We start from the raw sequence: 23,898 nt of genomic DNA, 5'->3' as shown, positions 1-23,898 counted from the left end.
TTTAATCAGGGAAAATATCAATGTAGTAAGCTGTTTACTTCAACAGCAAAGTAGTATATTCCGCCTCTGTTCCTATAGTCAGTCACGCCAAAGTAATTGTCTGGACTCTCCCATACTGATACAGAATTGGCCAGTTTCTTTGGGTCAGACATTAAATTAGTTTAGAGGTAGGTTTTAGGGCACTAAGGTTACCTGTTACGGAAAATTATTAGGTTAGGTTGACATTAATGGTAGGTTACATAGTTTGAAGGATAAAGTGGGTTAGTCTTGGGGTAAAGGTTATGGTGAGGTCGTTTTGAGGGAAGGATTAGGGTCAGGCACAAGAACACTTTTAGGACTGCTGCGGTGTACTGGTCTGCTTGGGGTTTAGGATTGGTCATAGAGGATGGGAAGGGTTAGAGTAAGGTGTAGGGTGAGGATTTGCCAGGTGGGAGTTTTTGGCACTACATGGCTTCATGAGGCTACAGGAAGTCAGCATACCTAGTTCTAATTACAATATTCTGCACCCAGTTAAATGTCAAGATATTAGCGCTGAAGTAAATATGGATGTATTCTACAATGGCCCATGCTTGGCAAATTTGAAGAATACTCTAGGAAATATATCCACTATAATAATGTACATAACAATTTAATTGATTTGGGGTATTTACTAACTAGTACAATGTTAACACTAGTGAATGTTCAAGAAAGCATATTTTTGAACCATTTATTTGAAACTCTTACAGCGTGAGGTGTAGTAGGAAGCAGCATAGGCCCATTCAGTACTGAATGAGGCTGCTTGGCTTTGATGCATATAAAATGCACCTGGCTGTGTATTTTGCACAGCCCACATCGCACTGTCAGTGTGGAGAGTACTGTAATAAATGGCAATGCTAGGGAAGAGCCACTACATCACTTTTAATGAAAATTGGTTCGTTATAGATGTCTCTTTGTAAGTACAAGTGAATAGTTGTATCTTAAAGTGGAACTACATCTTGAAAATTAATTTTTTTGTTTAGTTAATACTTTGCAAGTTAAACTTATGATTATGTGGTGGACTGCAATAAGAGGTTCACTTGCTCCTATAAACACCAAACAGAAGGTTTACCATGCACTGTAAAGTGAATATGCAGTAACTACTTGCAGATGATGCTGGTTGAAATCTACACCATGTTTTGGTGCTGTTATATCTGCCAGAAGGTAGAGCTGCCTGTCCCTGGACCTAGGGGAGGTGAGTAGTGCTTAGCCACCCTCTGAACCCGACCACCAGGCAAGCTGATGGACCCACTGGACCACCAGGGAAACTTAAAGGGACCCACTATGCCCCCAGTAAAACTAGTGGGGCCCAACTATGCCACCATCCCAACTAAGCTATGGGATCACTGACCACCATGGAAGCTATAGGGGACCACTAAACCATTTGAATTGTAACCTGTGACTCTCAACACCACGTACTTCCTCCAATAAACTGCAGTGTATGTAGGAGTCACAGCGCCAGTAACGCTAATCACTGTATATATCAAAAGATGGCGCCACGACTCAATAGGTTGTGGAAAATATAAACGGTAACTGTATTCAAATATTAATAGTACTTAATCCAAATACAAAAACCATAAAAGCATTAGAAATAAGGGTAGCGCTCCACATACCACCATGCACTCCTGCATTCAATCCCATGCTCACCACACCTAAAGGTACTGGTAACTATAAGATACTATTTGGCCTCTTTGGAGTGAGGGAGACAACAGGGTGCACTTATGGCAGCAGCCGTTTGGCCGATAAGCATATAGCGCAAATCCAGATGACTCACATGACCTCAGAGTAATTCCATATAGAGTTCCTTGTCTTCTATTTAGGGTATTTCTGTAGTCCCCTCTAATGGATACGTCTCCAAACTGCAAAAAAGCCTCAGCCGTTAGGTGTAGGAAGGCCACCTGGGATGCTATGGGGGAACACCGGCCACCTGGGCTGCTACGGGGGAACACCGACCACCTGGGAAACTACGGGGGAACACCGACCACCTGGGATGCTACGGGGGAACACCGACCACCAGGGAAGCTACGGGGGAACACTGACCACCTGGGCAGCTACGGGGGAACACTGACCACCTGGGCAGCTACGGGGGAACACTGACCACCTGGGCTGCTACGGGGAAACACTGACCACCTGGGCTGCTACGGGGGAACACTGACCACCTGGGCTGCTACGGGGGAACACTGACCACCTGGGCTGCTACGGGGGAACACTGACCACCTGGGCTGCTACGGGGGAACACTGACCACCTGGGCTGCTACGGGGGAACACTGACCACCTGGGCTGCTACGGGGGAACACTGACCACCTGGGCTGCTACGGGGGAACACTGACCACCTGTGTTCGACCACCTGGGATGCTACGGGGAACACTGACAGACATATAGGCAATATCTCTCAGCTGCTAATACAAAATTGATCTCCTTATTTAAGACCAGGGTACCCCCTCTCCCCTTCTTGTTAAAAGTGATCCTGATGTAGTGATGTTCTACAGGGCTGGTGAGACACATACCACTTGTGTCAACGAGTTTACATAGGGGAATCTTTTTATTCTCAGCTGTGTATTTGCAGCTGTGTATCTTTAGACATACAGTATAGGGATTGATGTACGAAGCAACACAGCGCACAGCAATCTTACTGTTACTACCGCCAGCAGTGTACTGTGAGTTAAGCGGTCAATGCAATCCGTTATAAATGATTAACGCGAGTGTTACCGTAGACACACTTGCGTTAATCATGGACCCCAGCTAATATTATAACGCAGTTATACTGCTGGTGGTGGTAATGGTAATATTGTTGTGTGCTGCCTACGGATAGTGCATCAACCATATAGTAGCATATGCTTATAGGAGCTATAAGTACAAGGATATTACCTATCAATAGATCCTCTAGTTACTATACATCTGGCTATATACTGTTGTTATATATGGCACTTGGTGTGAATTTGGGCTCTCTGTATCCCTAATATGGCAATGTCCTAACAAGGAGACTGCTGTTTTGATGCTTAGCTGAGAAAATTCAAGCTTGGAATATTGGTACTGGAGGGATCTTTTATGTCCCTCCTCCCCCAGTTTCACCTTCCAGTGCATGTACTGTCATTTCTCACCTGCCGAATGTCTTCACTAAGGAACAAATCTTCTTTTAACAACACTAATGTAAATTATATCTCAATCACCTGCTAAGGGGTTTGGACTTCGTGTTCTGAAATGAAATGGCCTATTACTATTTGTAATTGGTTTCATTAGATCTTACAATTATGCTTGTGAAAACTGCTGTTATGGTCTTTGATTTAAAAAAAACAAAAAAACCTAATTTTCATTTCAGGATTAATTTACCATATCGGGATTTAATCAACTCGCCTTACTCAGAAGGGATTTTTTTCTTTTCGCAAAAGTTTAGATTTCCTTTAAAGCTAACCATAAGTGACATTACAAGTAATAACGTGAAAATAGCCTCTTGTACAGGGTGCCTGTATGTACACTTTATCTTATCCCTCTGCCTCTCCTTGTTAGTGTAGCATTGTAAATCACATTTGTCAAGCTCTGGGCAAAGCCATCCCAGCCTGCCTTACCCTTGCTGCATGGGAAAGCTGGAGGGAGTTTTTATGTCGCTTTGTGGGCAGAGATAGAATTATTGTTCTCTTTTTGAGTAGAGCATGGAGAGCCCACTCTGACAGTTGCCTCTGCCCAGAGATTGACAGGTGGGATTACTGTTCAATACCTACAGAGAGAGAGAGAAAGAATGGCAGGGGTAATATCACCTGTTCCTGTTGCTTTTTGTAGTGTGTCACTTCAGGTAGACTTCAACTACTTTGTTTAAAGATTTTGATTGTGCAGCAAAATGCATTATAGCTTTCTTTTGTCTGATTTTGCATATATAGCCTCATTATAAAGAGAGATTAGCCATCTTTCAAGTCCTCTGATCCATCCAGTACTGTCACAACACGCTAGGGTAGGAATTTCTACCACATATCCTATAGGAGCTGCATATACTGTATTCATTTAGAAAAGATGGCCACAGGTTAAACATCCTTATTACAGGGTAAAATAAGAAATGTTTTGACTTCATTAAAGTCCACAAATATGCATTTTTACCAGGGATGTGGAGTTGTTACAAAAATCATCCGAATCCAACTCCGACTCCTCAGTTTTTGAAACCTCTGACTCCAGGTACCCCAAATTGCTCCAACTCCTACTCCACAGCCTTTACAGGGCTATGGGGTGGGTGCAGAACCATCTTACTCTGACACCCCAGTTTATGAAACCTCCAACTCCAGGTACCCAAAATGGATTGAGACTCCTCGACTCTGAATCCTTAGTCTTACACTTACAAGGGCTGTGGATTTGGTACAAAAATCATCCGACTCCGACTCTTCAGTTTATGAAACCTCCAACTCCAAGTACCCAAAATTGCTCTGACTCCACAGCCCTGTGTAAAACACTGCAATGGCAAATGCTAAAATTCAACAATAATGCTTTACAATATAACCTTATAAAAGCTTTGGGGAATTCTTAATTTAGACTATATAATAGCATTATGCCAAGGTTAGGCCTTGTTTATTTCAGCAAGACAATGCCAAACATTCTGCATATATTTTAACATCATGGTTCTGTAGTATGAGTCTGGACACGGTCACACCTGGCACCCAATGAAATAATTTGGCACATTATGAAATAGGGCCAGAGACCTGGAGTTATTGAGTAGCTACAATCCTATCTAAAGCAGGAAAGGGGGGTTTCTTCACTTTTTAAAATGAAAGAAGAGGTGATGACACATTGCAGTACATATGACCCTGTCCTAGTGTACTGCTAGCATCAAATTCCAAATGAGCTTACATTTTTTTTTTTTTTTGAAACGCACGATTTCTCAGTTTCAACATGTGCTAAGTTGTTTTAGTACTATTTTCAATTGAATATATGGTTTGTGATTTGCAAATTGCATTCTGGTATAACCCACATACAGTGTATGCCTTACCAGGCAGATTCCCTTCCTTTCTCAGTGTAATGGCAATGGATCATGCATGCTGAAAATGCATGTAGCACTGCATTGTCTGCTGCAATGGATGTGTTCTTGTGACATTGTATTGTCAACACGTCTGGCAACTGATGCACTGAGGCAGCACATTCACTTTAAAACTCGCCTCAATGGGGCTCATTGACAAATCTCAGTTTTCTATACTGAACAGGAAGTCAGCTATTGCATTTTTTTTTCTTTAACCTTCATAAACTGGCTCTTCAGCTCTTCCTCACTTTCAACCATTAGTGTGGTATAACTTGGATGTCTCAGAATGTTATTATTCCTCCCAGTCACTTTAGTCCCAAAATAAGAACTATTTCTAAACTGTTATACATCTTTATGTATTTAGCATATAAATTTAAGTACATTAATTACAATCTTACTGTATTCCATTCCCAACAGTCAGTTGTTCCAAATTCCGTTTTGTTGCTTCTTGAGTTATTTGAGGCAAATAAGATGATCCAATATCGTATGTCTCATAAACGTACCACAAATTGTTGTGTTCCACATGTCAAAGCAAATTCAAACTGCATGCTTTCTGTGGCATCCAGTAAATATTGCCATACATTCTTTTACAAAAAAAAGAAAAGCAACACATAATGCTTCAAATCCTCAACCAGCCAGATTCAGGTCTTGCAGCAATGCCCCCCCCCCCCCCCCCCCCATGCAGCTTAAAGTGGTCTGAAAGTCAGCATTTCTACTTTGCTCTAAAAGATTCCTCACGGCTTGAAAGTTACTATCCCAGACTTTTTTTTTTTAGCAGAACATCACTGAAATGGTTAAACAAAGCACTTTCTCATGCAATTCAGCTTCAAATCCGCATCCAATCTGGAGATAACAGTATCTTTGTTTACATTCTAATGTGTGTAAACACAGTGTAACAAGTGAAAAGGAGCTCTCTGTGAAGCTCTCTCTACTTCAGGCACACACAGTTCAGAATAGCTTATTAGAAGATGTTAATCTATAATAAAAAGCAGTTTCAATAAAATGCAATGACAGCTTTTAGGGCACGATAAACTACACTTTGGAAACGTGTAATTTGTAAACCGACAATCTTACTTATGCACAAAAGCAAATATGATAACTGTATGAGTAATAAAAAGTAGGAAAACTCTTTTATTGAATGTTATGTCAGAGTTTCAGACCACTTTAAGGTCTCAAAGCCCACCCTTCCCTTCAATAGCTGCATTAGGTGGCTCCTTTGTTCTTCATTCTTCACCAGCTGCTGGTGCTATCAGGTATCCTCGTATTGATAGTGCTCCTCGGCGTCCCTGCAAAGTACTGCCAATGGGGCACACTCACCCGTCCGGCCACCGTGCTCCCTCCTGTGTACTTTTCATTTCCATGGGCACTTCTTCTCATTGATCCGGCAGCATGTTATGTGAGTATGTACCTGCCGCCAGGTCAAGGAGAAGAGGCATCCACAAGAATAAAGAGGAAGGCTACAGCCTGAAGGAGTAGCGTGCCAGACAAACAGGAAAGTGGAGAGTGTGCACCGCCGCCAATGCTCTGCAGTAAGTGAACTCCCCATGGACCCTGTCTGCTTACTCTTTATTGAAATGGTGCTGAAATGTGGTGTTCTGAAGTATTTGGTTATTCTGAATATGAGATGCTGAATTCAAACACTAACACTACTCATAGCTATTCATAACTCCGGTTTGGGAAATCCTGTTATTCACAGAAAAAAATGGGTTTCTATTATTTAAAGACAACACCTCTAATAATGCCCATCAAGGAAGATAATCCGTGAAATCTCTTGATACCTCTAGTTAAGAAATAGCACTGCATTCTTCAGTGAGCAGGCTGTATCTGTAGCTGGTATTCTTATGCCTCATACTTCAATGTCATTATAACCACAGGAGGGAGTTTCAGTTCAGGAGGTTTATCTTCTGTGATTTTCTCATACAAAGAATCTTACACGGAATAATATGAGAGCTGAGCCCTGTGGGATGCTTATTTTTATTCTTCCCTGACTTTCTGTATAGAAAGCTATTAAAAGATACTGAATTGAAATAGCCAAGGCCTAAATCTAATAACAGACGCCAAATAGCACGTATTTACCTAACTAACAGGATTGCACACAAATGACAAATGTCTCGGTGGTGTGGGTGTTACATAATGCTTACCCTATTAGACTTGCCTACAGTATATGTTTGTTTTACGTGCTTGAAAATAATCATTTTTATTAAAGGAGACCTCTGTTGAAGATGATTAAATTGTTGCGTTTTCTAGGTCGCCTTGCGTTGCACTTGCACAAGCCCTTGGCTCGAATTATCATGGAGAATGCAAAGAAAATCCCAACTTCGGTAAGTGCGAATTGACTTCATTTCTAAGTAAGGCAGAGCATTATGAAGCATGCCTGTAATTTCCAGCTGGGGCTTCTGGTCACGTCCAGGAGTGTGATTACTGTTACATTGCTGTGATTTCTGCAGTGTGACTTGTTTTCTTTCCGCAGAGACTTTCTTATTACTACGCTGGCGGATTTGAGCAGAAAATGAATCGAAGAGAAGCCAGCCTAATTTTAGGCATCAGGTGGGTGTTGTTGTGTTTTCCTTTGTGGAAGTAAATACAGCACATTTCTTGTATGCCGGTAGTATGAGAGCTGTCCAACAATGACATCTCTTCTAAAGGATTTGTGGCTCCCTTAATCTTCCAGCTGAACTATATCGTGTAATAGGTGAAATGCCCCCTTGACATCTATATTGCCATTATTAGAAAACCACTCTTTTGTGACTATGTGATTATCTCACCTGTCTGAGGCTGCAAATCCAAGATTGAACTCTCCTTGCAATGTGTCATAGGCACGCAATCACCACTTGCTTACATGTATTCTAACATTTTCCTGTAGCAAGCAGTAAAGCGGTTGATTCACCAAGCTTTTCTCATGAATTAGCTGACCTTATTTATTTTTCACCTTAACTGTAAAGGTACACACACACACACACACACACACACACACACACACACACACACACACCTACACACACACACACTTTTTCCATTTGATTCTTTGCAGATTTGATCACTCTTGAATGGGAATCACTTCCTTCAAATATTCAAACGGATAAATTTGGACCAAAAATCGCTTGAAAGTATTAATCGAACAGGGCAGAAAATCTGGTCCTTAGGGCACGGGGCAGGCGCAGAAGATGAACGATGGGCCATAGTATTGCACTGCATTGAACAGTGCAATGCTGCGGTTGTAATGCTGGGGGATCATACTTTCTGACCACCCAGCGCAACAAGGCTAAGAGCTGGATAATGGAAGAGGTTACACAGGCTGCCCAGAGCAACTGCAGCTCTGGGCTTCCGATATCGCTACAAATAAAATACAATGGCAGCGCAATGCGATGTTGCGCTGCCTTAGTTTGCACTGTGCTGCCTTAGCGATAACAAGCATTCAGACAGGTACAAGACAGGACTATAGATTGGAGCATAACTAGTAGCAACCGCAGCTTACAGTCAAGTCCACAGAAGCAGAGCAAGCAGGCTAACAGTCACCAGCCATCATCCACCCAGGCAAGACTACAGGATAGAACATAACTAATAGCAACTGCAGCCTATAGTTACGTTCCCAGAGACTAGAGTAGCAGGAATACTGCCAGTCACCAACGTGGTGATGGCAGAATCCAAGCTATCTGGATAATGGACTTCACGTACCCACCACGGATGCAGCGAACGTCCATCAATCATGGAACTAGGCAATACACAATAGTAAGAAAAAAAAAACGGCTCAACGAACGGATAAATTATATATTAGCAAGTCTGTAAGGTCGCATAGAACTACAATAACAGAACTATACAGAGTTACAAGGTGCCCAGCAGATTAGCGTACTGACCACTATGACGGGCGGGGTATGAAATGGGAGGCAGACTTTTATGCTGGCATCAGCCAATGGATGCAGGTATGCAAATCTCCACACAGCTGAATAGTAATCACTCAATCCTGAGCTAGCTTGATTACCATTTGCTAACTGGCTGTGAATGCAAAGGACCTCCATAAGAAATACATGCAGTATTATGTAACAACATGCCTGCAGGAAATCCAGGGCTATCTGGCCGCAGCTCAGCTGCAACAAGCAATTGGTGGAATGATGACAGCATCCTGAGCTGCCCAGAACTACAGAGCGATTGCAAATGACAATGAGACCCATTGCAAATGCACAACCCAATGCAAGCAGATAAGCCAGAACTGTCCGTTTGCAGCACCACTGCAACGGACAGAATACGCTACAGGAGGGATCCTTACAGCGGTTCAATCGATTTTCAATAGACTCCCTGCTGCAATCTATTAAAAATAAATATGCTGTGTGTGCAAGAAATTGATTTCTGCTGAAAGTGTGATTTTGCCAGTACTATTCTTCGGTAGTGAAGTAGAAAAATGGAAAGTGGAAATCTAATTTCACACATTACTAATGGTAGCACATTGGTAATGCTAATTCTCATAAATAACGCACGTGACAGTAGCAACGGTCATGCTACTCGAGTACTGCGAGTCATGCTAATAGCATAACTTGCAGTACTGCTGGCAGAAGCAAAGGTTTGTTGCCATGGGCTATGTGTGCATGGCAGTATTAACGCTGTTATGTGAATCAACCCCAAGGAGAGATAATTATCAGATAAACAGATAAAGAGAAATCAAGCCTGAGTTAAATCAAACAGGGAGAGATAAACCAGAAGTTAAGTCAGTTAACCACTACTGGACCACTAGACATATTAAAATGTCATGTTTGCCCCGTTAACAGCAGACAGACATTTTAATTTGTCTCTTGCTGCTTCTGCTGCCATTTGCGTACACTGCCGCTACGCGTACCTGCCAAGACGCATCTGTGATTGGTGACCAGGAACGTGTTTCCTGAGCCAATCAAATTGCCTATAAAGGCTGGTTCACACTTGGATCCTTTTCAGCACTTTGCTGATTGCCAGCGATCAGCAAAGTGCTGTTGCTAAAAACTGACAGCATTTAAAAAAAAAAAAAAAAAGACTTACATATTTACATTAGGGACTTTTTTTTTTACCATATTTGTCATGAAGGTATATTACTGTTATTTTTGCAATGAAGGGGTTGTAATTATTGATCGGGTACAAAAACAAGTATTGTTACCATACATTGTACTAGGGACAGAATTTAAACATACTAATAACCGGGCAAATAAAACGTGTGGATTTTATATACAGTGGCATTGTTATGGAATAAAGGAAGATGGAATTGTGTATTTTTTCATTTTTGTTTCACTTGTTTACCCTTTAAAATGAATAGAAAGTAAAGTAATTACTGAAAACCAATATCGCCCCCCCAAAAAAGCCTAATTAATGGTGAAAAAAAACAAGGTATAGATCATTTTGGTGTGATAAGCAGTGATAAAGTTATTGGCAAATAAAAGGGAGGAGTTCTAACAGGTGAAAATTGCTCTGGTCCGTAAGTGTAAAATTCCCTTAGCGGTGAAATGGTTAAGGAAAGCTGAATCATGAGTTACGTTTTTTTATGGAGAGATAAATAGGGACTTAAAGGAGTACTATCGATTGAAACGACTTTTTTTTTAATACTCTATATTAGTGTACACATTACCACTAGTGCTAGGGGCACTTTATTTTTTCACCCAGGTCTCTCTCTCGCTATCCCTGCTTAAAAATTCATTTCTCACACAGCTCATAGTAGTTTGGGTCACCCTGAGCTGCTTGGTTACTCTGTCACACAGCTCACAAATATATTTCACTGTGTCACTCACAGCATGCAGCAGACATGAGGAGAAATAGGCTGATCTGAGGTGGTAACAGGTAACTAAATGAGCTGGAATATTGCTGGAATATAACTAGCTATACCAGGAGTCTGTGTTTACACTCAGACTGGCTGCCTGCTTGAGGCGATTCACTCTAGGCTGCATCCACTTTACAAGCTGCTGAGAGGGGCAGACCACTGTCTACAATTAGCATTATTAGTATCTTTATCAGTAAAGAGAAGCAAAGATAATAAACACACATTGCTAGAATCTTTAACCCCTTACCACCATATCAACAAGATTCTTTCAGCAAGGTGATAATTAAACTATAAACTGAGGAGTTGATAGCATCTCCCCTTTGCAGAGATATGGTCTAGCCCTCTGGGAGCTCAGTATTAGATACATTTTGTATCCAACACTGACGCCAAAACTGACGGAGGATTTTACAGCTGAGAGGAACAGCTGTGTGAGGAATCAAATTGCTCCTAGTACTTGCCCTAATGTGTGCTACAACATACAGCATTTAAAAATAAATGCATACATCGATAGTATTCCTTTAAGGTGAGATTCTTAAGATAAGCATAATGAATCAACCATAATATTTGTAATCCTCTTACAATTTACGTTGGTATAGTTTATATATTATTTAGCAAGTAATCTTTACTTGAATTGAAAAATGATTTCCCTTGCCCTAAGGTAACCATTACATCAGGTAAACAATATCTCTCTGATTTTTGATTGTTTACTTGAATTTCAACAATGCACCACATAATAGACCAGAACAGTAGCAGGAAAAAGGGTGCCACCATAGACTCTAATGCACTTATCGTTAATACGGGAGAAAAAAGGGTGCAGCGATAAATATCGTTAACATTAGAACATTCAAGTTTTTGACGTATGTTATCGTTTTAGAAGCTTGTACCATTATAGTTATCATTATTATTTTGTTTGTATGTACAGATTTTATGTTATCATGGATATTATCATTTCTATGTGTAAAAGGGTGTTTCTGCAGAGGGAGTGGTTAGGGTTAGGCACCACCCGGGCGGCGGTTAGTTTTAGGCAACACCAGGGTGGGTGATTAGGGTTAGGCACCACCGGGAGGCATGTTAGGGTTAGGCGCCACCGTGAGGGTGGTTAGGTTTAGGCGCCACCAGGGGAGGGTTCTGTGTGAGAGTAGGGTTGGGTTAAGCTGTATTATTGAATTACGTAAGGATTTTTAACGTTAATATATTTTCGTTATTATTTACCGACTGTTTTTACAACGGTATTAATTGTTAAACAAGTTCATCAGCGATGTTTATCGTTATCAGATTTTGTTATCCAGCTGGGCCCTTTTTTCATGCATGCACCAGAACTGCTGAGCACAGTTAGTTGTATACAGCTAGCAGCCCAGCCCATCCCACACTCCCACCCACTCAGCCACTATCAATGTTTCATACGTATATAGTCATTAATGCAGAGGGCCTTGATTTTTAATTTGATTTTATCAGAAATAGTATTTTTATCAAATCTTTTAAAATATGATTTGAGTACCTTTAGTGGTATTAATACAACAGGTTATGTTATCTTTTACTTCAAATGCAGTTTCCCTTGCCTTAGTTTACAAATGAGTTCTGTAATGCGTTTGTAAAAGGACGGATGGATACTGGCAGCCTTGTAGATAACATGGCATTAAATAAATTGCTGAAGTTGTCTGTATCACGCATTGTTCCTGCAATCATATGTTGCCTGGCTGCTGCCTGCTGGCTCTTAGATTGCAGGGAATGGCGGCTGATTGTGGCACTCAAATTTGTCCACTCTATTTAGAAATCTCATTCCAGAGCTGTACTTGTATTTGTCAGTTACAGTGAAATGTTATACCTTGGTAGTGAGGACAGAGTATCCTGGCATAATCGGGTATGCTGGTCATAGATGTCGTTCCTCAGCATTATCATCTGACGCTAATTTCCACTGTGATATAGGAGGTGTGTGCTTGGATGCTGCTTAGAAACCTATTAAAGCAGCAGAGACAGCCATACTATGCCAGGAAAAAAAACATCTATAAGTAGATAAATACTTGTTCTACTTACATAACACCTGTATTGTACTGTCCATGTTTTGATTTCAGTGAATTTTATATAGTAAATAAAGAGAATTCTCCTAGAAACTGCAGTGCCATAGCTAGCTTGCATTGTAAATACATTCATGTACAGCATAGATCGTATTTCAGCAGCTCACTGAACTGCCTTCAGCCAATCAGTGGAGATCAGGAATGTGGGAGGGGTGATGACAAGCTTCCTTCTCATTGATAAAGGCCAGGCTGACTGAGGTGAGATTTATTACAATAGAAACATATTTGAATAGATTGGAGTGCTTGCAATACAGGGTAAGGCTGCATAATAAACACAGAGCAGTGGGTAAATGGAATTGGATTTTGTGGTTGACAATCCCTATTTAAAGAACCTGTAGTGAAAAAAAAAAAACCAGTGGATACTTACCTCGGGAGGGGGAAACCTCTGGATCCTAACAAGGCTTCCGTCATCCTCGGGGGTCCCGGCAATCCAGCGATGCAGCCCCCCAAACAGCAGCGAGGTAAATAGTTACCTACCACGATCCTGCGCAGGCACACTAGCGGCTCTCTGTTTGGGTTAAGCGGAAATAGCTAAACTCGATCGGATATGCTGTATTGCGAATCACACCTGCGCAGTAGAGCAGATATGATCGGGTTTGGCTATTTCCACCTTACCCAAACGAAGAGCTGCTAGTGCGCCTGCGCAGGATCGCAGAAAGGTAAATATAGCCTGCGCACCCTTGTCAAGCTTGTCGGGGGAAGTTTCAGGAGAGCCAGTGCTGGATTCCCCGAAGCTACAGAGGACGGGGAAGCCTCATTGGGACCCTGAGGCTTCCCCCTCCCGAGGTAAGTATCCCCCAGAGGATTTTTTTTTTATTTTTATTTTTTATTTTTTTTTTGAGTACAAAGTCTCTTTAAAGTAACTACTTTTTTAGAACTAGTAACTGCGTTTTCTTTTGTCTACATTACACTATAGCCTTTTTTGCTGTGTCTAACAAGACAGCCAATGAAGGCATCTACTCTACCTTCTCGAGCTGCCATCTACTCTGAATGATAGAGAATGTTACATTTCAGTAAAATGTTTTTTTCTGTGGTATTTCTAATTAAAGTTTCCACTGAAAACTTTAATTTCAAGTTTAGACTATGCATAATTGTCATTGAATGAATTTAAGCAGCAGTACTTAACGCCTAATCAGTCAGGGCATGAGGGAGGAATTGCTGGCTTAGTCACTTAAAGTTACAAAAAATCCTTCTGCTTCATCTAGACAGAACTACATTAAATTAATCTGTAGAAGAAACAATTACTGAGTCAGCTAATTAATAGCACAGAAAATAGACAAGTGTCTTAATAGAATTATATTTCAGATTTGTGTGCAATACTTCCTAGTTACCACATGATGGCAGAAGTCCTGTTTGTTTAGAATGGCAGATGTATTAAATGTAGTTCTTAGTTTTACTGTATAACTTTTTTACTTTTACAGTCCATCTGCCAGCAAGTCCGCCTTACGAACAGCTCATCGAAAAATTATGATTTTAAATCACCCTGATAAAGGTAAATAACCTTTTTTTTTTTTTTTTTTTTTTTTTTTTCGTCCTCCGTTTGCTTTGTTTAGCAGTAAAAACAATACAACATAAAATGAATTTGTTTTCATGTTCAACCTCAACCGTGAATGTTATACGGTACAGTCAGTGGATATTACAATCCTCAGGAGACTGATATGTACAGTGAGGATCAGTGAACTGAGGCTGTGTTCCTGCTTTTGTTTTTTAAACCCTCCAAATAAAAGAATGCTTGAGTAAACATTGCTTTATTTCACTACTCTGCAGACCCCCCCCCCCCCCCCCCTTCCCCATTGTTTAAAGTAGTGTTATGTCTCAGTACCTCATAGCAAGCCAGAGAAGAAACGCTTTTCTTTCATCACTACATGGGTGACATTTTTATTCTAGGCGCTTAGGGAAGGAACTACAAACCATGCCCTCCCCCCTCTGCAAAATGCCATGGTGCCCCAGGGTATACCAAGCCACCCCCATAAACAAGTATGACCAATCCCACTTCCCCACAACACATGCTGCCACTATTACATCGTACCTCATAATAATGCATAAGTAGGGCATATACCTTACACTCACCCCTTTCACAAAATGACATCATTCCCTTTCCCCCTCACCCCCGCATGAAAAGCAAGTGTGGTCCCTCTCCCATCCCCATACAGCTTTCCTGGTGGTCCATTACCTCCCCTTCCCCATATTGGTTCCCTGGTGGGTTAGTAGTGGTCTAATGGTTCTGGAGGTCTACCACATCAACCCAGAAGCCAGGGCTGGTGTGCTCGGCTTTTCTCCACAGGGGAAGTGAGGGGGAGGGCGCGGCTTTTCTCCTCTATACCGTTCCTTGGGCCCACCTGCAGTGCTCAACCCTGTGCAGAGTGGCGGCAGCAGAAGCACTCGCACATAATCCAGCACTAGCCTGGGTCTCCCATCTGATCTGTCCTCTGTAACCTCAGCTGGTTATTTAATTCCTGAGGCGAACCAGGAAGTAGAGAGGGAGCTGTGACTATGGAGGACAGATCGCATGGGAGACTCAGGCCAGCACTGGATCAGGTGAGAGTGCTTCTGCTGCGGCTAATCTGCATAGGGGGAGCACTGGAGGTGAGCCTTAGGAGAGAACGGCTGAATGCTCCGCCTTCTGGGTGAAGGTAGCAGGCTGTAGGGGCGGTAGTTACGCCACTATGTGGGCTAAAGGGGAGTATAGCAAAAAACATAAATTACTAGTGGACTACTCTGGGAATGCTGTCATCTTTGATGGACACTATAGTGTCTAAGAAATTCAGACTGCACACACCATTGTACATAATCTACTGATGCTAACTTTATCAAATTTATGTAGTTTGAAAATGGACTAGTCAGATGTTGCAGCTCTATTTCCAAGCTACCTAAATTTGCTTAAAATTGACATAAAGGTTGCATCAAGTCAGAATTATTAGCATCTAATTGACCACCTCTAATAGTCACCCACTATTGGCTTTACCCCCTCTCTAACTGCTACCACTCTGATAACCCTCTGACCCTTTTGCCTGAACAGAACCCTTTGTCTGAAGAAACCAGCTGTTCCATACAAAAACGCTAGCGATTAGACATATTTGAAGTGATTTTTCACAGTGATTTTGCTTTTCAATACTTGTTATAGAATTCTAATCACTGCAAAAATGCTACAAGCAGCACTTTTGCAACTTTTTTAAAAACATTTTGTCTGGTGTGAAATAGCGCATAGGATTTCATTGTCTAAGCGCTTTTCAAAATGCTGAACAGCGCTGGCAACCAGAATAGCTCTTTAAACAACCTGCACTCCCAATTCAATGCAGTGTGCAAGCCCCAGGATCAATAGAAGAGCAAAGTTAATAGAGGAAACAGAAATCCTGGCAAAGACAGGTAGAAAAGCTCTTTAAAAGCGCTCTTGGTGTAAAACAGCCGTGAGCTAGTTCAGACAGACCGCTTTCCATCAGTTTGTGAAATGCACAATAGCCCCTGACTCCTCCATGCATTCCTTCTGCTGACAGCGTTGCATGCAGCATCAATCACATGGTTCATCTGCTAAACCACTGTCATAGACTTGCATTGGAATGTAGAGCCAATGCTTAGAATGCAGTTGCACTCAGTTGTGATTCTACAGATGGTACTGTTGTATGGAAAACGTGTGATGCAGCACTAATGATATTACTAATACATCTGTAGAACTAGCATTATAGAATTTCTTGTGTTGATAATGTGACCTCATAGTTTATTCTTATCATTGTGTTTTTCCATTATGCCCCCAGTCTTCCATTATGCCCAAAAAGCAGTGTTGGCTAAATGCCCACCAACATCCAAGACACATACACAAATGCACACACATACATACATAAATCCGGCACATACATACACCGATACACATGCATAAATATATCAAACATACACCAAAATATCATGCTCCTTTGCATTTGCATACATTCTCAGTAATTTACACATCTACACACAGGCATACATTCATTCATATTTGCTTATGCATACAAACCCATTGGTATACATGCATAAATATATAGATGCACATCTATGCAGAGACACACTCATGTCTCCATATTAACAGATACACTCTGGGAAGCTAAGTCAGAACCAGCATTTGGCTGACAGTTGAGTCACTATCCAGTTAAGCCACTAAAGCTTTGTACATGCTAAACTGGAGCCATCTCTGTCAAGAAACCAGCATGCGCACAGGTGTCCTTTGAGGCCTGCCAAAGGTCGCTTAAAGGACATATGTCACACAAATCTTAAAATGTAAAATATATGTAAACAAATACAATTAAGAAGTACATTTCTTCCAGAGTAAAATGAGCCATAAATTACTTTTCTTCTATGTTGCTGTCACTTACAGTAGTTAATAGAAATCTGACAGAACCGACGGGTTTTGGACTAGCCCATCTACTCATGGGGGGCTCACAGGGATTTCTTTATTTTCAAAATGCACTTAGGGAATGGCAGTTGCTCCGTCCCAACTGGCAAAAAAGTGTACGGTGAGCAAGGAGGTTTGTCAGCATCTTTGTATAAATCTTTTTCAGGGAGTGTCTTTATAAAGAATAAGGGCCATGCTTAGAATCCCCTATGGAGAGATGGACTAGCCCAAAACTTGTCGGTTCTGTCAGATTTCTACTACTTACTGTAATTGCCAGCAACATAGGAGAAAAGTAATTTATGGCTCATTTTACTCAGGAAGAATCGTACTTCTTATCTGTATGTGTTTTTCAAGTTTAAGATTTTAGCGACAGTTCCTCTTTAATGATTTGACTTGCTCGATCTTGAAACATGTCCATTGCTCCCCACCTCATTTTTCCTACTAGAAGCCACTTTTTCATGCACCTCTTGTTGTCCCTCCTCCTCTTCCCATAGCAACAGATTCTATACTATGCCATAGAAGAACAAGGTGTCTGTACAGCGCTCAGCTTTGAATTGTCGCTTGATGGATCAGGTCTCTTGTCACACTTCGGGTGACTAGCATTGTTCGATGTGTGTAGCATTGTGCTTGCTAATTCTGACTGCTCTTCATAGGAAAAATATATAGTGCAGTGGTATGATCACTGCCTTACAAACTAAAAAGTTGTGAGTTGAGTCTCTTTTGCTGAGTAATTTAGCAGCCTGATTACAGTGTTTAGATTCCTGCCCAGTATAAATTAGTAACACACCATGACATGCGCACGAACAGCCCTTACAGAAGTGTGTGTGCAAAAAGAATTTTCATTACAAAACTTTAGAGGAGTCCAAGTGAAGAGATCACCCATCAGATGGAGCAGCTGTTACTGATAGGAGAGACACTGTCAGATAGAGAAAAGTGCTAGCTCTATGCATACTTTAATACAAACCCTATTAAGAAACAAATGTTTTTCCTGTTACCTAACTGCTAACAGGAATATTAGAACAGCATAATGTTGCCATAGTCCCCCTTTAATATAGCTGTAAAACCATATTTATTTCTATTCAGTCCCGTCTGCCTTCAGGTAATTGGCTAACCTGCTTGTCCATTGCCAGTATTCTATCTCCTGCCATTGCTCTCTAATTGCTTCCATTGCCGTACTTCATGGACAGTAAGATACCTCCTGCTTTCTTAACTGTGCTGTAGAGATTTCAGTCCTGTCATATCCAATACTGATTGTCCAGGTTTGTTCATGTCTACATGAATGTAAAACGGGCAATGCTTAATCATTTATAACTCTCCATGCTAAAAAAGGCTAAGATGTCTACTCAATCATTTCCATTTCTGTAATACACAAGAAATAAAAGCTCTTCTCAGCTAGATTGCCTTCTGTAAACTTGCCATAAAATATTAATGCTTTTCAGAGTTAGGAAATTACAGGCTATGGAGCCAGAGCACAAATGCTGTAACTAGCCAGGTTTTGAATGTAAATGATTTATTTTACAGTAAGACTATTATTATAACTTCTAAGTAGACCACATCTGCTGAAGAAATGCACACCCATATGCCTGTTCCTGCCTCAGTTTAAAAATAGCAGATGGTAAAACATTACGCTGTATTTCAAAAGTCAAACCGGAGAGTCATTTTTGCTTTCCATGTAGTTAGATTTACAACGCACTCAACATTTTATAACGGAGTTCTGACACTTTACCCTCACCAACAAATATAACCTATGAGACTGCCACTATTCCCAGCAAAGGACATACAGGCCAGATAGAAATCCTATTAATTTCTAAATTTATGCCAGAGCTGTCATCCGTGCAATAAAATTGCCAAGTAAAATATTACCCATCACCTGATATGGATAGTTATCGTGACTGGAACATGGTGTTAGTGTGGCTGGAGCTGGATCAGTTCTATGTCTTGCACAAACCTGCAATTTACTTTACAAGATCGCTTGTGTGCTTGCTGACAGATATTTTTCTAATCTAATATGAAACTGTCATCAGCATTAGATATAATTTACTTTATCTCCATTCTTAGTGCTTCTACCTAAAAGGGTAATCCACTTTCCTTAAAACCCTGGTTCAGCCTCCCAATTTTCATGTGTTTGTATTAATATGCAATGCACAGTGTTTTGAGTTTTGCAGTTCTGCACTTTATTTTGCAATAAATACATTGAAAGTTTCTGCCTGGCAGTATCCATTAGCCCCTTATTGCCAGTAGAGTGGGCGTTCCCTCCTTGGCACACAACAGATCACCCGGCCTCACCCACCTCCTAGCACTGCAGCACTACAGAGTATTACCTCCCTGCTCAGTGTGTAATGTATATAATGTAGCTCTTGTCACATCCACCCCAGTGTGTTTATGAAAGCCATATGTAAATTATTTCTTACAGAGTATGGAGGAAATAGACAGGAATTGATGAGATGCTGCAGAGCTTTAGCTGTATTTTTCCACAAGGTTAATCTTTCAGCAGCAGTAGATTGGTGAGGAGGAAGGCTGAGCTCTGGGGGTGCCCGTACATTACTTGATTTTGTGGCCTGATCAATACCATAATGATACCAAAACATGGCCGCCTAATTGATCTTTGAAATGATTTCTGTGTGAGATCAGGGAAAAGGATTGATCGAGCATGCTGGCAAATCTAAATCAGGTCCGCGGAGTTAACAGCTTTCATATTGTCATTCAATTTCCCAAACACCAATGGATCCCCAGCTGGTATCCCCTCAAGTGTATATGTGTGCCCCCCATACCCATGTGTAGGCATTAAAGGATCACTTGGCATGCTGGCACCACCAGCACCTTTACCATGTGATACCGGCGCTTATGGTGAGGTTAATGTATGGGCTGTTGTCACATGGCACAGGCTCTCGCAGTGATGCCAGACCCCAGAGGAGGCCTAGGAGTCGTGCCTGGCTTGACAGGTGATCCTTCAACACTGCACATGGGCAGTGGAGGGGGAGGCAGTGGGTGGGGGGGGGCTTTTCTAGAATGATTTCCAATAGATTTCAGCATGAAATCTATTGGAAGTAGGTGTGCAAGGCCTGGACAGGCAATAGATCCCTCTCTGGTCAGATTCATTGACGTCAGGAAGTGAATTCTTTGACCTGGAAAATTTATTCTTAAAAGCGCTTGGGAAATGGCAATTCAAAACGCTTTTCAAGCGCTTTGCGATTTCCCTATACCTTCCACTGAGCCAAAACGCTCAGAAAATGGTACATGTAGCGCGTTTGTGGCTTTAATAAAATAGAAACGCTCACTTGTGAATACTCTCATAGGAACTCATTGGACAAGCGCTTTTAGAGCATTTTGCAAAATCGCAAGCGCTTGAAAAAATCAGCAAATGCTCATAGGGCTTGATTCACAAAGCGGTGCTAACTGTTAGCACACATGTGAAATGCCCCTTATCATGCCTAAAGAAACTTAGCGCGCGGTAATTAGCAAAGTACCACGCAAAAACTTTGCGCACGCAAAGCCCGGTGCGCACGAAATGAAAACGGCGCACCCTATGCGCCTATGAGGTTGCATTAGATGCGCCTTAAACGCCGCATGGGTGCGATAATTAGGGCGCATCCAATGCGACCTTATAGGCGCATAGGGTGCGCCATTTTCATTGCACCCAGTGCAATGTTTTGCGCGCGCCGGGCTTTGCATGCGCAAAGTTTTGCGCGCGATCTTATTCGGCTCGGTGCGTGCTAACTACTTAGCAACCTAGTTAACACACCCAAAGCCTTTAGGCGTGCTAACTAGGTTAGCACCGAATAGTGAATCAGGCCCATAGTGTGAACAAGCCCTTAATCATGTAAAGTTCCCTGTAAGTTTGCCTCTATGATTTTCCAGGAACTTCAAATGTCAGTTCTTGGCAGCTATGGCAAGTCATTTTGCTGTAAAGAACACCCCCAAATTCATGTTTCCAGCACAAGTCATTAGCTGAACAGGACAGAGAATCCTTAACATCACTTGCAACAGTTCTTCCCTTTCGGGCTCTTTTATACTGCAAATTATGCGGTATAAAATGTGATTGTGATTTTACATGGCGATTTTGCTGCAATCTTTCTGTAATTGGGTTTTGCAATTTTCTCTAGATGCTAGGAACACAAGGACAAATTCAGCAGAAATGCAGCATGCAGGACATTTGCGATCGGGCATAAGGGTCTCTGCGATTTTCTTTACTTTGAAGATGGCCTTGCATTTTGAGAATTATATGCGGTTAGAAAGTGATTGCAAAATGCAGTAAATCAAATCTAGTATAAAACAGCCCTTACTGAGATCAGCTTTGAAATCTGATCAGTCTAAAGACTGGCTTTCTTTTTATGCACCCCTGCAGCTGTGCAAGTGATTTACAGATGACTGCCATACCCATGCAGCTTTTCATTTCGTTACACTAAGGTAGTTAACTGGACACAAAATGTAAAGAACTGGGATACATCTTTGTAGTGTATACAGCTAACAGAGAGGTGTGCTTTCTTCTTAAAGGGAACCTGAAGTGAAAGGTACATACAGGCTGCCATATTTATTTCATTTTAAACAATACCAGTTGCCAGGCAGTCCTGCTGATCATTCTAGCTTCAGTAAGTGTCTGAATCACTCTCCTGAAGCTTATCTTGTCTGATTTTTTTTTATATACTGTATATACTCGACTATGGAGGAAAGACTTCTTCGACAGTGGGAGGGACGAGTACCTAACAAATTGCAAATTGTTAGTGAAACTAACATCCTCCAAGTGGTAGACAGGTCATGTGTATGCTCATTGTGTATTTGAATCCCATGAGTGGGGTGTGCACTTTTTTGCAGGTAAGCACTCATCTGTTTTTAAGTAGCGCTGTTCATTTCTTTGCTATGTTTGATTGATTTATTTCTGGTCAGCTGCTCCCACTTAATAGTTTTCCTTTGGTGTATATGCAGAGCCTCTGTTTGGGTTCAAGGTGCGTTTGCAGTTTCTGGGGGGGCTCAGCGCATCTCTGAGCTGAGGCCATTCAGAGGCGGCCTGGTGATGCGCTGATCCCACTTTTTTTGCGACTATAAGTCTAGAAATTTAGGACTGACTCACTAAAAGTATAGGCGTCGATTTTATACATGACTCATGGGCAACACTGAGCACACAGAGTAATGTGTGTACTATTAGTGATATTCTCATTTGCAGCAATTTACCCAGTGGTAAGAGACCCTTTCTTGATAAAATGCCAAGAAAGCACAGGTCTGAAAGTCCCGGCCACAACAATTACCAAGGAGAGGGGGAAGATACTGGGCTACATAAAAGGGAGTGAATAATTGCTGCACTTGTGGGCCTGGAGGAGTTACTGGCTGTACTTAAGGGACAGGAGGGATAATGGCTGCAATACTGTATGTAGTGCAGTTATTAACTCCTCCTGGGCCCCAAGTGCAGCCATTAACTTTGCTGGGTAGACTTCTACTTGAGTCAATAAAAAAAAATTCCAGCTAAAGAGGCTCTAATATTGAAGTCGACTTATACACTAGATCGACTTATATTCGAAGATATACGGTAAACATCTGATCTGCATGCATGGGCGTCCGCAGAAAATTTTCCACGGGGGAGGAAGAAGTAGCGCGGTGCGCAGAAAATTGGGGGTACGTTGTGTGGCGTGCGTAGCACTCTGAAAAATGGGTGTGGTCATGGACCAGAATGTGGGTGTGGTCGCGGGTGGAGACAAGTTTACATGAACTTAGTAATGGTGGGACATTAGATTAGGACACTGGTGGCAAACCTTTTGGAGGTCAAGTGCCCAAACTGCAACCCAAAAGTCACTTATCAATCGCAAAGTGCCAACGGCAATTTAAACTACATACAAACGGTTTGACTCACAACATTATGGAAAATCCAAGTTGAAAATTAACTGTGAAGATAAACAATTTCATCCATCCTACTCCTGAAAAATGTATTCATTTTTTAAGAACCTCCCAGTTTCATTTTCTGTTTTAAAAAGCTGAAAAAGTCGGTTTAATGCTATTGTCTAATATGATGATGATTCAGCTTTTTCCATAGTCTTGCAGTTAGCAATCATGTGACCCGCAACAAGACAAATTCAATCATGAGCCCCCCCCCCCATCAAGACAAATTCAGCAATCATGAGGCCCCTAACAAGACAAATTCAGCAACCATGAGGCCCCTAACGAGACAAATTCAGCAATCGTAAGGTCCCCAACAAGACAAATTCAGCAATCTTGAGGCCCGCAACAAATCATGAGGCCCCCAACAAGACCAATTCAGTAACCATGAGGCCCCGAACAAGACAAATTCAGCAGTCATGAGGCACATAAATAGACAGCATTTCACATAAATAGGCAGAATGCCCCCTTAATATGGTAGACGCCTCTCACCTGGCTTCTGAATTCTCCTCTACTGGCTGCTGTGCCTGGCTGGCCTGGCAATACTGTTTTTGACTGGATTGGGGATGATGTGTGGGCTGAAAGGCCTGGCGTTGATGCTGTGGCCGGGCTGGCGTTGATGCTGTGGCCGGGCTGGCGGTGATGCTGTGGCCTTTTTGACAGTGATTTTGGGCTGGTTGGCTGGCGGTGATGCTGTGGCTTTTTTGACAGTGATTTTGGGCTGGTTGGCTGGTGGTGATGCTGGGCTGGCTGCCCTAGATAGTTTAGGTAGTGACAGGTGCCCCCTAGTTTAGGTAGCGCCAGGAGCCTC

General features: G+C 41.8%; 1 protein-coding gene across 1 annotated transcript in view; it reads left to right on the top strand.

The window, feature by feature from the left end:
• The window catches only part of DNAJC15 (DnaJ heat shock protein family (Hsp40) member C15), a 68,771-nt gene that overhangs the window by 33,068 nt on the left and 11,805 nt on the right, over positions 1 to 23,898 (top strand). The window contains exons 3-5 of the mRNA XM_068267786.1: positions 7,259 to 7,332; positions 7,482 to 7,558; positions 14,281 to 14,351. Coding sequence (XP_068123887.1) covers positions 7,259 to 7,332; positions 7,482 to 7,558; positions 14,281 to 14,351 — 222 coding nt within the window. The remainder of the gene's footprint in view (positions 1 to 7,258; positions 7,333 to 7,481; positions 7,559 to 14,280; positions 14,352 to 23,898) is intronic.

The sequence above is a fragment of the Hyperolius riggenbachi genome, chromosome 2 (assembly GCF_040937935.1).
Source record: "Hyperolius riggenbachi isolate aHypRig1 chromosome 2, aHypRig1.pri, whole genome shotgun sequence".
Lineage (NCBI taxonomy): Eukaryota > Metazoa > Chordata > Amphibia > Anura > Hyperoliidae > Hyperolius > Hyperolius riggenbachi.
The sequence above is the reverse complement of the archived record's forward strand: the minus strand, read 5'-3'. Positions and strand labels throughout refer to the sequence as shown.